Raw genomic sequence first — 16613 nt, 5'->3', positions numbered from 1 at the left:
TACGTTTACATCGTGGGAAATTTATATTTATATTCGCCGTTGAGTAGGTAAACACGCACGAAGGAAACGATTACGATTAAAAAAATATTATATATTTACAACTTGGTCCTCCGCCAGTTAAATTTAACACATTAATTTCACACCTTCTTACTTCACTAAGAACATCGTAGGGTTGTTTATTTAGGTTACGAAGTTCAGAACATAGCTCATTGAAAGTTGTTTATTGAGGTTACGAAGCCAAACAATGGAACCTACGAAGCCAACAACGTAGCCTACGAAGCTACTTCGTAGGTAAAGTTGCAATATTTTCTTTCTGTACTGTAGGTCAATAGTTTGAGTGATTCCATGTTCCAAAAGTTAACTTTAACGTTTTTGCATGTGGTAAATTCACTCTTTAGCACAAGAAAAATAAAATCGCAAAAATAAAAGGTCGCGAATAAATAGAAACGAAAATTTGCGCTTTACAGTATACTCTGTCGGCGGTTAAAGGGTATACCTGTACTGATTTGTTTGTCTTACTGCCGGTTGTAAATAATAATTTAATATCACGCTCTCAATGAATTCACTTGTAATTTGTATGTAGCGCGTTTAACACCAGTACAGAGTATAACAATGTGCAGTCAGCCGTATATAGGGGCGGGGCCATAGTCGAACATGCATATTGGCGTCTAGACGCAGCCAAATCAGACGGGTTTTGAGACGCGTTTTTGGGTAAACAATAGAAAACGCGTCTGGACGCTGATTTGTGGTCTGAAATAATTTGTAGATGATGCCTAAAGACAATGTAATCGCGGATACATTAAGTAGAGCAACCCTTAACGATAAACCGAAAGACAAAGAAGAAGACAGCCGTTAGTGTTAAGCGTAATCTCGCAACTACCCATCTTTGATGAAAAGCTCCAACAAGTCAAACTAATGACAAATAACAACAAAACACTCGCACAAGTTAAGACATTAATTCAAGTGGTTGGCCGGAACACATTAAAACCCTAGCCAATGATTCGCCAGCAAGGCCATATACAGGAGCTACCTCTCATGCTGCGACGACGTCATATTTAAAAATAATCAAATAGTTATCCCAAGAAAAATGCAAGAAGAGATGCTAAAAAAGCTACATGCAAGCCGGGTGTCACGAAACCTAAGACCACGAAAGCTAAGATCACGAAAGCTAAGACCCAAGACCTAAGATTACAAATATTTATCTTTCGCACCTGCCTTCCCAACTCCCAACATTTATTCTGAATACCACACCTTAGAATTGGCACTTTCATGAAAAAGAATCACATAAAAAGTAACAAATACATTTTTAAATTGATGATTTTACAGACGTTTTTCTCGCACACAAAATGACTAGCCTACAGCACACTAGAAGTAGGCCTACCCCATGTTCAATGTTTTCGTTTCTATGGAACGTCGAAAGAGCAAAAATTATATAGAGGGCTGAAAACTCTGTGGAGTCCACCATCTACAGTGTGGAGGGAACAATGTAAAATTAAAATTGTAATGATAATAGTATAATCATGCAAGTACGAAGAAATAAATACTGGCAAATAAATTTTAACTTAAAAATTATGATAAGTTTTTTTGTTTCGTTTTCTTTCTGTTTTTATACTTGTACTATTATTGTTGCTCTTTTGGCGCTCCATAGAAACAAAAACATTGAGCATGGGGAGCTCGAGGAGTTACATTACAGTATACAAAGAAACACGTCTGTAAAATCATCAATTTAAAGGATTTATTTATTTGTTATTATGTGTTTCTCCTTCTGAAAGTACTTATATAAGTCCTAATTTTAAAGTGTGGTATTCAGGATAAAGTTAGTCAACAAATTTGGAGTCAAAATACAAGAAAGGCAGGTGCGAAAGAAAAACATCCTCTGAACCAACACATTGGAGTAAATATATACCAACAAACAACCCGTCAAGTTTGTTTGTTGTAAAGAAAAAATATACATTTACTCAACGGGCGAAAATAATGTGAGTTTATCTATGTTTTGCGGTAGTATTCAATTATATTTATGGTAATAAATGAAACCTACTGTGTTTAAAATTATGTATGGATAAGCAAGTATTGTTTTTAAGCTGTAGTATATCTTAGAATTTGTAATCTTAGGTCTTGGGTCTTAGCTTTCGTGATCTTAAGTCTTAGGGGGTCTTAGCTTTCGTGGTCTTAGGTTTCGTGACACCCCATGCAAGCCACCAGGGTATGGTAAAATCTAAATCAAGGCCTAAAGGGATAATGTTCTGGCCAGGAATGAACGCCCAAATAGAAGAAATCGTCTCACAGTGTGAAACATGCATGGAGATAAAACCACAAAGGCCAAAAGAGCCGGTGATTCCACACGAGTTGCCAGATGCACCCTGGGTTAAAATAGGAACAGATTTGTTTGAGATTCAGGCAAGGAACTGATACTAACAGACTATTACTCGAAATTCCCTGAGGTCATAGAAATACCAGATAAGACTGCAAGCTCAGTATTAAAGCTATTGGACGTCTTTGCAAGACAAGGTGGACCACAAATTATCATTAGTGATAACGGTCCGTGTTATTCGAGTGAAGAATACTCAAACATGATGAGAGAATGGGGCATTATAAGCATATTACAATCAGTCAAACCCACTCTCAATCCAATGGTCAAGCCGAAAACAATGTTAAAACTGTAAAAAACATAATCAAGAAGTGCACTAAATCGAACGAATGTGTTTATAATGCCCTTCTCGAATTGAGAAATACACCACTGGATGGAACATACGGATACAGTCCAAGCCAGTTACTAAATGGAAGACTTTTAAGGTCAAAGCTCCCCACTAAACCTGGACTGCTAAGACCACAATACATACCAATTGTGTACAAGCAACTATGTGCTAGACAGGACAAACAAAAGTACTATTATGATCAACATGCATCTAAGCCCATACCTCTATTGAATGAAGGACAGAAGGTTAGATTTCAAAACGGAAACAAATGGGAGTATGGAAAGTAGAAAGCAGCAGATGTAGAAAATTCAAAAGAAATAGCAAGCACATTCATCCAACAAAAGAAAAAAATGGACCGTTAGATAGCAGTAAGATAAGTAGTGATGTTGAGGATGAGCCCAATGAAGGCCCAAGTACCACTATATAAAAACCAATAATCAGAAGTATGACTCTGTGTCAGCGCGATCTAACGTAGTAATAACAAGGAGTGGGCGTGAGTCCAAGCAGCTAAAAGGCTATATATAAGGAAAGCGCATAAAGAAAGCAAGTAGTAAGTAGTATCTTAAGTAGCAATTGTTAAAATGTAAAATATAAGAAAATGCCACAATGCAATAACTCATACTATTGAACATCTTTTCAAAATGTCAGTTTATCACAAACTACTGTATGTACAAACTAATTTTTTTTTAAATATTAAAAAGGGGCATGTATTCATGATCACGTAGAATAATGATACAGCACCCTCTATCTGATCTGGATTGATGTATTGGTTGGTGAATAAGGCACTCCAGCACACACGGCAAAATGAGGTGTCCATTGTATTTTTTTCACACATATTAAACATAATATCGGACATTGCATCTCTCATTGCAACTTTTCGTAAAAAACTAATTTTCATTGTACTTAAACTAGACCTTTAAACTATTTTTGTCATGACCTTTTTTATTTTATATATATAATACATACAAATTTATCAACGATCTTCCTTTAAAATTTAATCATTCCGAGTCTCTTTTATTTGCTGACGATCTGAAATTGTTTAAAGTGATTACCACTCCACAGGATGCTTTTTCACTTCAGGAGGATCTGGATAGTCTCGTGGAATGGACGGAGAAGTGGGGGATAAAACTTAATGCTAATAAATGCAAATATTTATCTATAACACTTAAAAAAAGGCCTGTGCTCTTCAATTATAATCTGAGTGGACATGATCTTGAGATGGTTTATGTATGGAAAGATTTAGGTATTTTTATTGATAGTAAATTAAATTTTTGTTCACATATTAATCATGTATTACTGATATCGAATTCATCTAGACTATCACTGTGTTTTTATGTCTATTGCGTTTTTCGTACTATTAGTTGGGAAAGCCACTCGACAGTGCAGTTCTTTTGAACTGATCCACTTTTGGTTACCCGCAGGTGCTGATAGTACTTTTGTTCTGTTTTGTTGAATGATGCCGTACCTTGTTTATGATTTTTGTATGTTACCTGGAAATTGAATAAAATAAAATAAAAAAAATAAAATGTGTTGTCAAAAGCTAATAGAATGATGGGCTTAATATGGAGAAATTGTAGGTTTATGAACGACGGCAGGGCACTTTTATCTTTATACAAATCTATTATACGTCCTCACCTTGAATATTGTTCCGCAATTTTCAATTCAATTTCTCCATGTCAGGCCCGTCGAATCGACACTGTTCAACGGAAGTTTGTTCGATTCCTGTCTTATAACTGTGTTAATTTTGCCTTTTCCATTGATTCTGTCAGCAATCGTCGAACGATATCTGATATGGTTTTTTTATATAATATTTTAAATTCTAAATATGACTGTTCATTAATTTCACTATTTAGTTTAAATGTTCCTGGTCGTACACGAAATAGACATTTATTGCATATTCCTTTTAGCCGTGTCGACTGTACTAAGAGGGGACTTTTTCATAGACTACCTTATACATTTAATAATCTAAATAGCAATCATATCGATATTTTTAATGATAGACTTGGTTATTTTAAGAGGACGATGATGTGTTCACTTCTTGAACAGCCTGCATAACCTGTTTTAATTGAAATTATTTATGGCATGCCAATCTATGTTTTATATATATATATATATATTTTGAGATCAAATAAGTTAAAACTGCCTCAATATAGATTTATTTTAACGACATGTTTCGGGCATAGCCCATCATCAGGTGAAAAGAATTGTAACAAAGGATAACATATATATGTGACTTATATATGTTATCCTTTGTTACAATTCTTTTCACCTGATGATGGGCTATGCCCGAAACATGTCGTTAAAATAAATCTATATTGAGGCAGTTTTAACTTATTTGATCTTGATTTTTTTCTATATCCTGCCTATGCAGCTCTTTGATTTATATATATATATTTTATCTGTATTTTATTGTTAACCGTTTTTGATGTTGTATTGTTTTATGTTTCAAACCTGTTAGTGGCGGTATTTATCGCTGTTGGTTTTGATTGAATAAAATAAAATAAAAATAAAATAAAAAATAAAATAAAACATTCTTTTAATCAAGTATCTCTAGTGGACAAATTTTTGTAATACCTCGAATTACATCTCCATTGTTAGTTTTCACCTTAACTACCCTTACATGACCGTCTGGTCCTTTATATATTTCTTCTATGCTACCCAATGGCCATTGATCACGTACCCTACCTTTCTGAACTACTAATACCACTTCATCAACCCTAAGATCCCTCTTGGGTTCCCTCCACTTGCATAGTCTACTGCGACTCTAGTAAACGCCTTTAAACTCTCATTTCTAGTTCTATTCTTAGGTAATGGAGCCATTATTTGCTCCCCTTGTTTAGCTAATCTACGCCTACATCCCATACAATTTTTTTCACATTCTCTTATTTTTTCTCTAGCCGCTTGTACCCAGTACTTCTCAGATAATAATGACAGTGTATGATTTGTACCTATTACATGATTTCTTAACTCATGATACATTTTTACAATTAATTTAGTGACATGATGTTTCCTCGGTAATATAATGGGATATCTTACATCATATGATATCGCCTCATTTAGACTTAAACGTCCATTTGCTCTAAGCAAATAATCAACATCCATTCGAGGATTCAATCCACTTATATTACTCTTTGTACTTAGTATTTCACCCTTACTTAATCTCTTAATTTCGTCTGAGAACTCATCACCCTGTGCCTTTTGAATTATGGCAATTTCCGAGTCCTTAACCTCATCTACATTTAATGGTCCTCTGACTTTGTCTTTTAACCTACAGTTATTTATAAAACGCATCACATACACAAATACACACACTAACTTATTCCAACTAGAGTACCTTATTGGGTTTAATCTCCAGTTATCACTTTTCACTCTTGGTACCACTTTACTCAATAACGTTTTCGTTCTTTTCTTAATCTCTATTTCATCTATCACTTTCTCAATCTTATTTTCTGGCCATTGCATCTCACAATCACTCAAGAATTCAGGACCTCGCCACCAAAGTTCATTCTGCTGCAACTCTATAACAGTACATCCTCGCGAAGCCACATCCGCAGGGTTTAATTTAGTGGGTATATATCTCCATTGACTAGGTTTTGTTTGACCTTGTATTTCACCAATTCGATTAGCAACGAACGGCTTAAAATCTCTACTATGACCTTGAATCCACCACAATACATTCATACTGTCACCCCAAAATTTCACTTCCTTTAGTTGACATTGTAACGGATTTAACAGATTTCACAAGCTTTAAACCTAACATTGCTACCATCAACTCCAGTCTGAGGATACTCATGGATTTAAGAGGAGCTACTTTCGTTTTTGACGCGACTAATCTTACATTTCTTTTTTTAACATCGTTATCATTCTGTGACACTGAATACAAAACCGCCGCATAAGCGTCATTTGACGCGTCAACAAATGTATGCAACTCTTGATTCTCGCGCTCACCTGGGTTTATACATCTTTCTATTTCTATATCTTTTAATTCGCCCAAATTTGCTATCCATCGTTCTAATTTCTGACCTACATCAGGGGACAAATCTTCATCCCAGTCTAATCCATTTGCCCAAATCTCCTGCATTATTATCTTGCCTGCGACTACTACAGGAGCCAAAATCCCTAGTGGATCAAGCAATTCTACTCAAAGCTAATCTCTTGGTTAACTTACAGACATTAGAAGGACCAGAACCTCCTTGAAACTTAAATGTATCTTCCTCGGCTTTCCATATTAAACCTAAGGTTTTTGCTGAAGGTAACTCGTTCCCACTTAATTTGATTTTTTTAGCTCTATCTACTTCTGGTATTTTTTCCAGTACCGCTTTTGAATTTGAAACCCATTTTCTAGCACTCATACCCGCGTTTCCCCATAATTCTTTCAGCTCTCTATATAACTCTATTGCCTCTTGCTCATTTTTAACCGAGGTCATGGTATCATCCATGTAGGTAGAGTCTAAAACAGCCTGTGCTGCTAGGGGATACTCTTTAGAATTTTTTCGTGCATGTTCCTGAGTTACAAATTGAGCTAAGAATGGCGCAACATTAAGACCAAACACTAGTCGATTGAACTCATAAATTTCTGGCATCCGCTCTGTGTCTAAATCTCGCCACAAAAACCTACCGTAAGCATTTTCCTATCTTCCGGTTGCACTCCAATCTGGAGATACATTTCTGCAATATCGCAAATAATCGCTACCTTTTCCTTTCTAAATCTTAGTAACATCAAATAAATCGTTCTGAAATTTAGGCCCGGGATAGATCATATCATTCAAACATCTTCCCCCATAACGCGCCGCGGCGTCAAACACTAACCTAACTTTCGTTGTTTCCCTATCGGGTTTAACTACTGGGAAATGTGGTAGAAACCATTGATTTAGTTCTGTTAGGGATTGGTCTATTTTTCTGACATAGCCTTTGGATCTGTAATTATCTAAAACGTTCTGATAATTATCGCCTAACATCTTGTCTCTAGTTAATTTTCTTTCTAGACACTCTAATCTCTTAAAGGCCATCTCATAATTGTTATCCATATTTAATCCTTCTTCCCGCCACAGAATATTCACACTGTATCGCCCATCAACAGCTGTCAATGACTCTGACACTTTTTGAATCACTATTTCATCTTCAGCTTTATATATTTTAAAATCACTTACTCCATAACTATCTACTTCCCAAAACTTCCTCATCAACTCGTCCACATCATTACTTCGTTCCCTACTGGTTTTGTAAGTATTCACATGTAGTGATGTTGTTCGCCAACTTCTACTCAAAGGACCAACACACGTCCAACCTAACGGTGTTCTTCTCGCAACAGGTTTTCCGGGACCCCCACATTTTTCTTCTAATGCTGTATGCAACTCTGGACAATCCACTCCAATTAGTAAATCTATCTCTTTTCTCTGAATACTTATCACAGGAAATTCTATGTCACTCAAATGATTCCAATCCTTACTAACACCACTCCAATCTGACGCTTCTTGTCTACAAGTAACATCACTTTATATAGTCACTGCATTCACTTTGATCCATCCAACGGTAATACAAATATCTCAACTGGCGTAGTCACAAATCTTTCCTCCTTACCACTTAACAAACTCACAGCCATCTCTTCTGTTACTCCACTGAGACCCAACTCTCCACATAACTCTTCATTAACATATGTCTGAGTACTACCATCATCTAATAATGCATTCACCTCTATTCTTTTCTTTCCATTACTAACTATGATTGGTATGGTTCGCAAAGCAATAGATTGGTTTTTACTTAACAATGTAGTGTTTGTCCCTGTTTCTGTTTTAGTTACTTTATGCTCCCCTTCCCTGGCAACTCCTACCTCTACAGTTTCAAAATTACTTTCTTTTTTAACTTTTTCTCTATGTAACAACCTATTATGGTCATTCTTACACCCATTTATACCACAGGACATAACCCGTTTACAATCAACTGCCCTATGTTTACTTTACATAGACACTTAAAGCACAATTTTTCTTGGCTAGCAATATTCCATCTTTCATTGATGGATAGTTGTCTGAATTTTACACATTCCCATAACTTATGGTTTTTCTTACAACATACACATGTAAACAAAGGTGATTCACTAGGCTTTTCCCTTGTGCACAACTATGACTGTAAGCCTTTTTACCTCTAAAATCTGTGTTTACTACTCGAAATTTATTACTCTTATTTTCATTAGCTGTCAGGGGCGGATCTAGGATATTTGAATAGGGGGGGCGTAGCTTTGCGAGCGAAGCGAGCAAACATAGGCTGGGGGCCAGGGGGCCGCCAAAGGAAATTTTGGCGTTCTAGCGCATTGTAAGTCGTTTAAAACGATTTAAAACATCTCATAATGCCATTTACCAAACACTCTAAAGCTCGCAAATTACGACATGTGGAACATGCAGCTGATACTTTCCCAGGGTACCAAAGCAAGCTAACAACTTGCCTGTACTTTACATCTAAATTTTTACAACGCGACGATGTTTTTCAGCTTTTTATAAGCATTAAACTTGTCCTAGCCTAGGCCGGTATTATTTTCTTACATGCCGGGTCGATCGACGATCGCGGTTGCATGTGTGTGTGTGGCCGGCCTGGTTTAAACGATCGTTTAAAAATTAGCGGTCCGGCTCGATCATCATTAACATTATATTTAGTGATTTTAAAAAAACAAAACACCTGCAACTCTTTTGTCATCGCGATTTGTTTACGAGAAATGATCGACGGAACAGCAAATAAAACAACAATGGTCATGAAATGCTGCAGCATTGTTAATATTTTAATAGTAATACGTTTTAATAAAATCCAGGCCTAACGGGATAATTTTCATTGCACATAGGCCTACCGTCACCAAAAAAAAAACCCATTTACGTTAGACTTATCACATTAACGGACTCTACATATCTCCAAGTGGATTGATGAAGAGCATTCTTCTAGGGTGTCTTCTGGCATACATATCTATAATTTTATCAAAATCAAGATTTATGTCTCTGTGTACAAACATCGATATTAGGGCATTCAGGCGTGGTTCGCTCATGCGGCTACGGTATTGGTTCTTAATATATTTCAGTGAGGAATTGGCCCGCTCAACACTTGCACTTGTTGACGGCATAGTTAGAAGTATCCTCAATATTGCAAGTATTTTTGGATACAAGTTTTCCAAACCGTTATGCTGTACCATATTTAGGGTTTCTATGATGGTATCAGGTTTCGTGGAAGATGGCGGGACCATAACCTTAACTCCTGGCTAAAGTTTGAAGTACTGGGCAGGTCGTCCTCATAATGCTCAATTATGGGAGCCTCAAAACTATCGCTTTTTCCTAAATTATTTGGTATAAGGTAGAGAGCCTTCATTGCAGATGATGCTCTACCCAGAAACCTGGCATTTAACTGACTAATGAGACAGTCAATAAACGGAAGAAATACTGTTCTTCGCCAGTACTCTTCCGGTGATGTACTCTCCACATTTGAACGCAATGTCTGATAGATTACAGTGCGCGGTTTTGTAACGACTTTTCCAACTTTCTCAGCCATTTCTGTACAAAGTTGAAATATTTCACCAAACTCTTTCTCTTGTGAATGGCGGACTGCTTCAAGTTCTTTTGTTACTAAATCAACATGTTCGTATGCACGAACAATGTCCATAATTGTTCCCTGAAGTTGAACAGAAAGCGATTTAGTGAAGCCCAAAAGAAACCGGCATACATAAAAAGAAACAAAGAATTTCGATTCAGTGAGCTGTCTATGGATTCCATTTGCCTCTGTCACTGACAGATCCCACATCCTATCGGCATTGCGGGAAATGCGGATCATGCACTCTACAATATATTCATAGAGAATGTGTAAATCTTCAAAGGCAGTATGGCGCTCTACCCATCTTGTTTCACACAACGGCTTTACCTTTTTCTTCATGACATTAAAGCGCTTCTCATCTACTTTACTTTTTATTATCTGTTCAAGAAATCCTTGGCGTTTCGCAGAATTAATAAAAAATCTTCCTAAGGTTTGAAGAAAGCAAACCATGTTATACACTTCTGGAACCTTGGTTGACTTGGATAATGCAAGATTGAGCTCGTGAGAGGCGCAATGGTAGTAGTCGGCCTTTTCATTTCCAGTTTTTACTTTGAATTGCGCAGCTGCACCGTTTTGCTTGCCAGCCATATTTCCGGCTCCGTCATAAGTTTGTGAACAACAGTACATTACATCAAGCCCAGCGTTATTCAAACAAGTAATTATGAGATCCGCAATAGTTGCACCTCTAATGTTCTCACACTTCACATACTCTATCAACTTCTCAACTGGTACATTATCTTTCCTCACATAACGAATAACAATACCCAACTGTTTCCAGTTAGCACTGTCATTTACTTCATCGGCAATAACTCCGAAATAAGGGCCGTTTACCTGGCTTTTAACTTGATTCACAATATCTGCCTGTATTGAATCCCGAATGCAATCTAGAAGGTTGTTTTGGGTAGTTTTTGAAATGTAAGATGCATTCTTGTTGCATGTTTCTAAGTGGCAGCGCAACGATTCGTCTGTCTCACACATTACATTTAATAAAGCCTTAAAATTCCCCTTGTTTATGTTATCTTCGAGACCTACTCCGTCGTCCCGATGCCCCCTAAATGCTAATCCTTGCCTTCCCAAATATTCAACAGCCCGCAAAATAGATTTCAAGAAACGTCTGTTTCTTTCAACAGCAGCGGCTGCTCCGACAGATATACTTTGATCAATGCGAGTTGGAGGTTCATTATAGGTAGACATAAATGAGTTCATCCTAGTTAAAGAATCCTTATGGTATTCATGTAAAGAATGTGTTGCAAAATGTTCTAGCGCTTTTTTCCAGTTTTGATATGGCATTTCAATAAGATTTTTTGCACGTGTTCCTTGATGCGCATTTACAGGGAAAAGTACGCAGCAGATACAAAAAAGACCATCCAACGCGGATGAATAAGCAAGAATTTGTATTTATCAAACCATTCGTGCTTACAGTGTCGCTTCATTTCACCAGATTTGTTACGTTTATCTTTATAAATTTTCGCTGGAAACTTAAATGCTTGTTTAGGTTTCCTATTGTTGATAAAATAAGCCTTCATTTCATCGTTATCTACATTTATGGTTCCATCCACGACATATGCGATGTCCTGATTTCGAACCTCCTGTATTGGCTCTGAAATTCACGAGAAGATTCATGAAAGAATGTATCCGAAATTATTATAAAGTTTAGTACAGAAGACGAATATTATTAAATTCAATGAGAGTATGTGGGTATGAGGAAATGGTATGTGTCTGCTCACACACAATTTTCTTAAAATATCTAAAAAATGAAATACCTGTATTTGGTTCGTTGTCACGGCCCACGATTTGTAAATCGGCACCAGTTTCCACTGTCATCAGATGAGTCCTCAACACTAGTATTGTCATCCTCCTCTACTCTAGCTGTGATGGAAATTAATATAGTATATTAAAATTGTTATAATACAGGCGTGAGCATTTCCTATTACCTGTATTATTTGAATTATAAGAGTTCAAGTTAACTGTAAATCCTACCAAAAATCTAGTCTAGACCACAAAATGACATGTGGATATAGGTCTAGAGATCCTAATGAGTCCGGGTTTGAGTAAAAACTGATTAACAATGATTACCTACCAACTTTAGGCACGAAATATGCCGTTAGTGAAGTCTGTCCACCACGTTTAGCAGCCATCTTGGCTTGATGAAATATTAATAAATATAGTAGGCCTATACCGGTATCAAAGTCGTTCTAATACAAATCATGTATTCGGACAAAATGGTGAAAAACTGAAATCTGCAAAGTTGGTATGTGTATATATGTAGATCAAATAAACCGCAGTACGAATATTTTTGACATAAACAAATGAGAGAAATAGAGATAATATAAATTGTATATAATTATACCTAAATGAACAATGTCTTCTCTGTTGCATGTGGTTAAACCCTCTCAATCAAATTCGATAACACCCTACATTAACATGCTGTTTATATCAGTTTCTAACGACGTCACTTTCGTTTTCACAACGCGCGCCACACGTTTCTACGTGCAGCAATTTGGTCCAAAACAACATATTAACAGTCATTTATGCACACTAGATGACAAAATGATATTTAAACCAAATATTTTAATATAATAAGGCCTAGCCTTTGTTTTTATTGTACTTAATAATAAATGGGCGCGTAGTATAGTAGCACTTCGTGAAAACTGACCACGTGGCTTCCTCAACTCTATTAATTGACTGTGATTGATCGTCGGAGGTACCGCTAGTCTACAATACGGGAGTGACGATCACAAAGGATGCCGACCTGCTTATTAGTGGAACGCGACCAAGCTCACACGTGGCTTTTATCAAATTGCTTGATCGTTGGTAACGCTAGAGATTGATAGTACACAAGGGATGTCGACGTACCAGCTTGGTGGAATGCGATCGAGCTGACAATGTGCTTTATCAATGTACAACATATTATTTTCACTATGAAAATGTGCAAACCATCGTTGATTGATGACCGTCGAAACAAAAAAAATCTTACAAAAATAGGGGGGGGGGGGCATACGCCCCTTAAGCCCCCCCCCCCGCTAGATCCGCCACTGGCTGTAGTGCTAATATTTCTTCCAAACATATTGCTGTTTACTGCAGCTTGACTCTCTACAAATTTTAACATATCCAAGAAACTTGGTTCCCTTTCACTAAGTATTGATTGTGCAGCATTAGCCCATTTAGCTTGCCTTCTTCTCCTAATAGAGGACAACTTACTATACTTTCCTTTGCCTTATTTTTACATAACTTTAGAAGGTATTGTAATTTTGCATTATCTGATGTTAACTTACTTGCTACATTTATCTCAACATTTTGTATAAAAGCCCAATAGTTTCCCGGATCCCCATGGAATTCTCTCACTTCCGCTTTTGGAAGTTCTAGGGCTAATTTGAATGCGGCCATAGCATCCATATCATTACTGTTAACCTTATTATTTCCATCTTTCTCTGATCAACGTTTTCACTGTCCTCTTCTACTATAACTTTGTCAGTCTCTTCTGTCACTGTTCCCCTGACTGGCGGCTCCAGCACCCTCTTAGTCTCATGTATCACCTCTAGAAAATCCCTTTGGCAATCTTGCATCCACTTCTCCGCTTCCTCAAATTGTTCTTCATCTTCCAAGTTTATCATTTCCACAATCTTGTCGTGAGCCCTCTCTACTGTTTCAAATACCTCGTTTGCTTTCTTAAATAAGTTCTGTATTAACTCAATGTCTCTCTCTAGTTCCTCCTTCTGACAGAAAACATTTATTGTGTTTGTAATCCTTGTTAACTGTCCTTTTCTATTTCTTCGTAGTATTTTTATATCTTTTTTTCGTTTCTCCATGTCTTACATTTTGTTTATGACGTTTCGCTAGAAGCATGCACATGCACTTTACTCACGTGCTTCGTTGCAACTATAGGCTCACAACTTTCAGCCTAAAAATGTTGGTTCTTTAAAGTTTAATTTGTTTTAATTGGTCTATCTAACCTCGCTAGCTCTGCTACCATTTTCTTGTACTGAAGAAAGGCCCATAAATAATATATATGCAAGAACTTTCTGATTTTTATTATCATTTACAATACAATACAATACAAATCTTTCTTTATTCTGGAATAGCTCTTTCAATACACAAGTACTGGTCTCCCAAGAGGTCCAGATTTGGAAAAAAATACAAGAAAAATAAAAGTAAAAGCAATATTAAAACTATGTACAATAGAAGTTATACAAGATGTTTAAATTCAACTTGACTAAATGTCTCATAATTTTTACGGATATGTACAGGAAGATTATTCCATAAGGTTGATGCTCTATAATTAAACATTCTCTTTCCATAAATATTGTTCCATGCTGGAACATTTAGAGTTTTAGTTGATTGACTTCTTGTATTTTTTGTGTGAAAAGTGTCCATAAATTTGAATAGATTTGCTAAATAAGATGGTGCTAAACCCTGTATGCATTTAAATAACGTAATTAATAAATCATTTTCCCATCTGTCATGGACACTCTTCCATTTTAGTGAGGACATCAATTCTGTTATAGGGGTGTACATATCAGCATAAAGAATGATTCTAGCTACTCTATTTTGAAGTACTTGAAGACGATTAACAAGTTCTAAGTTACAATTTGACCAAACATTACTACAGTAATCAAAACAGGGTAATACTATTGCATTAGCAAGTAGTCTTAAAGCAAAATTTGGAATATAATATCTTAATCTACGAATAATACCGATACGTTGTGATACTCTAGAAGCTACTTGTTCAACATGCTGTTTCCATGACATAAATGAATCAAATGTAAGTCCAAGATATTTAAAATTGTCAACTCTTTCGACATCATTGCCATTAATAGAAACAGAAATATTATTGAATTTACTAAGTGATATTCTAGTTCCAAATAACATAAATTTTGTTTTCTTTATATTGAGGGTTAGTAAATTGTTATCAAACCAGGTAGTGAACTTACTAACATTTTGATTAATCATGTTCTGTAGAAGAACTGGATCAGATGAGGAACATAATATTGTTGTATCATCTGCATACATGATACATTTATTATTTATCACATCTGGTAAAGAATTAACATAAATTATAAAAAGCAATGGCCCAAGAATTGACCCTTGTGGTATACCAACAGTAATAGGTTTAGAAAATGACAAAGATGATTTGATATTTACAACTTGTGATCTTCCTGATAAGTATGATATAAACCAATTTAAGGCATTACCATGCACACCGTATTGTTTTAATTTACTAAAAAGCAGATTATGATTTGTTGTGTCAAAAGCCTTTTGCAAATCTAAAAAAATAGCAGCTGTAACATTACCTTCATTTATATTTTTTAGAATGTAGTCAGAAAAATCAATGAGTGTTGTATAATTAGTTGAATGGTTACGTCTAAAACCAGATTGACAAGGGTTTAAAATATTATTTTCCGACAAGTAGTAATAAAGTTTATTGTGTACTATTCTTTCAATTATCTTTGAAACTATAGGCAATACTGAAATTGGTCTGTAATTTCCAACATCAGATGTATCTCCTCCTTTGAACACTGGGGTAACTTTAGCAGTTTTCCATTTACAAGGAAATGTTGCTGTAATAAACGACAAGTTTATTATGTAATTAAGTGAGTGACATACAATGGGACCAGCTAATTTTAAGAGCTTAACATCAAAACCATCCAAGCCTGAAGCTTTGTTATTTGAAAAGCTATTGATTATATCAAATACACAATCAGGAGTTACAATGTGAAAATCAAAATTGTTTAAAATAATGTTAGTAGGGTTAGTGTTAGTATTACAAGGTAGATTATGTTTCTTAGCAAGATTATTACCAATAGAAGAAAAATAATCATTAAATTTATTAGCTATTTCTTTATCATTATTTGAGAGTCCACTACCAACCCGAACAGAGGAGATAGCTTGTTTTTTATCAGGAATAATTTTTTTAATGGTTTCCCACAATTTTTTAGAATTTGTGGTATTTGCTGTTATAGCATCTGTACAAATTTTCTTTTTAAGTGATCTATTTAGTTTATTTGCTTGATTCCTCAAACTTTTTGCCTTATTCCAGTCTGCCTCATCATTTGTTTTATGAGCTTTCTTAAAATAATAGTCTCTATCTTTTGTTAATTTTAGGTATTCTTTAGTAATCCATTCAGGCATTGAAGTTTTTACTCTCTTAATTCTACGAGGTGCATGTTTATTGCAAGCATAATTAAATAAATTTGACCAAATATCCCAAGCTTTATCTACATCAGAACATTCCATGACTAAACTCCAATCTTGTTTTTTAACAGAGTCAATGAAATCGTTCTCATTAAACTTTTTAAAAGACCTAGAATTTGTTGTTTTTGGTTGACCTTTTATTTTTTTATACTTGCGAATTAA

At 35.6% G+C, this 16613-nt stretch overlaps 2 protein-coding genes across 2 annotated transcripts in view; both read right to left on the bottom strand.

The window, feature by feature from the left end:
* LOC140040710 (methionine synthase reductase-like) overlaps window positions 1-16613 on the bottom strand; it is a 220786-nt gene that overhangs the window by 87460 nt on the left and 116713 nt on the right. The window lies entirely within an intron of this gene.
* On the bottom strand, window positions 9013-13216 carry LOC140039762 (52 kDa repressor of the inhibitor of the protein kinase-like). Its single transcript, XM_072085372.1, has 2 exons — window positions 12023-13216; window positions 9013-11859 (listed from the first exon to the last, which is right to left on the bottom strand). The coding sequence occupies exon 2, from the start codon at window positions 11547-11549 to the stop codon at window positions 9879-9881; it is 1671 nt and encodes a 556-aa protein (XP_071941473.1). The 5' UTR covers window positions 11550-11859; window positions 12023-13216; the 3' UTR covers window positions 9013-9878.

The sequence above is a fragment of the Antedon mediterranea genome, chromosome 2, assembly GCF_964355755.1.
Source record: "Antedon mediterranea chromosome 2, ecAntMedi1.1, whole genome shotgun sequence".
NCBI lineage: Eukaryota > Metazoa > Echinodermata > Crinoidea > Comatulida > Antedonidae > Antedon > Antedon mediterranea.
Note: the sequence above shows the minus strand (reverse complement) of the source record. Positions and strands in the feature narration are given on the sequence as shown.

Bases quoted from the DNA above. Each gene is read 5' to 3' on its own strand.
- LOC140039762 (XM_072085372.1), bottom strand. From the start codon at position 11,549: ATGCCATATCAAAACTGGAAAAAAGCGCTAGAACATTTTGCAACACAT.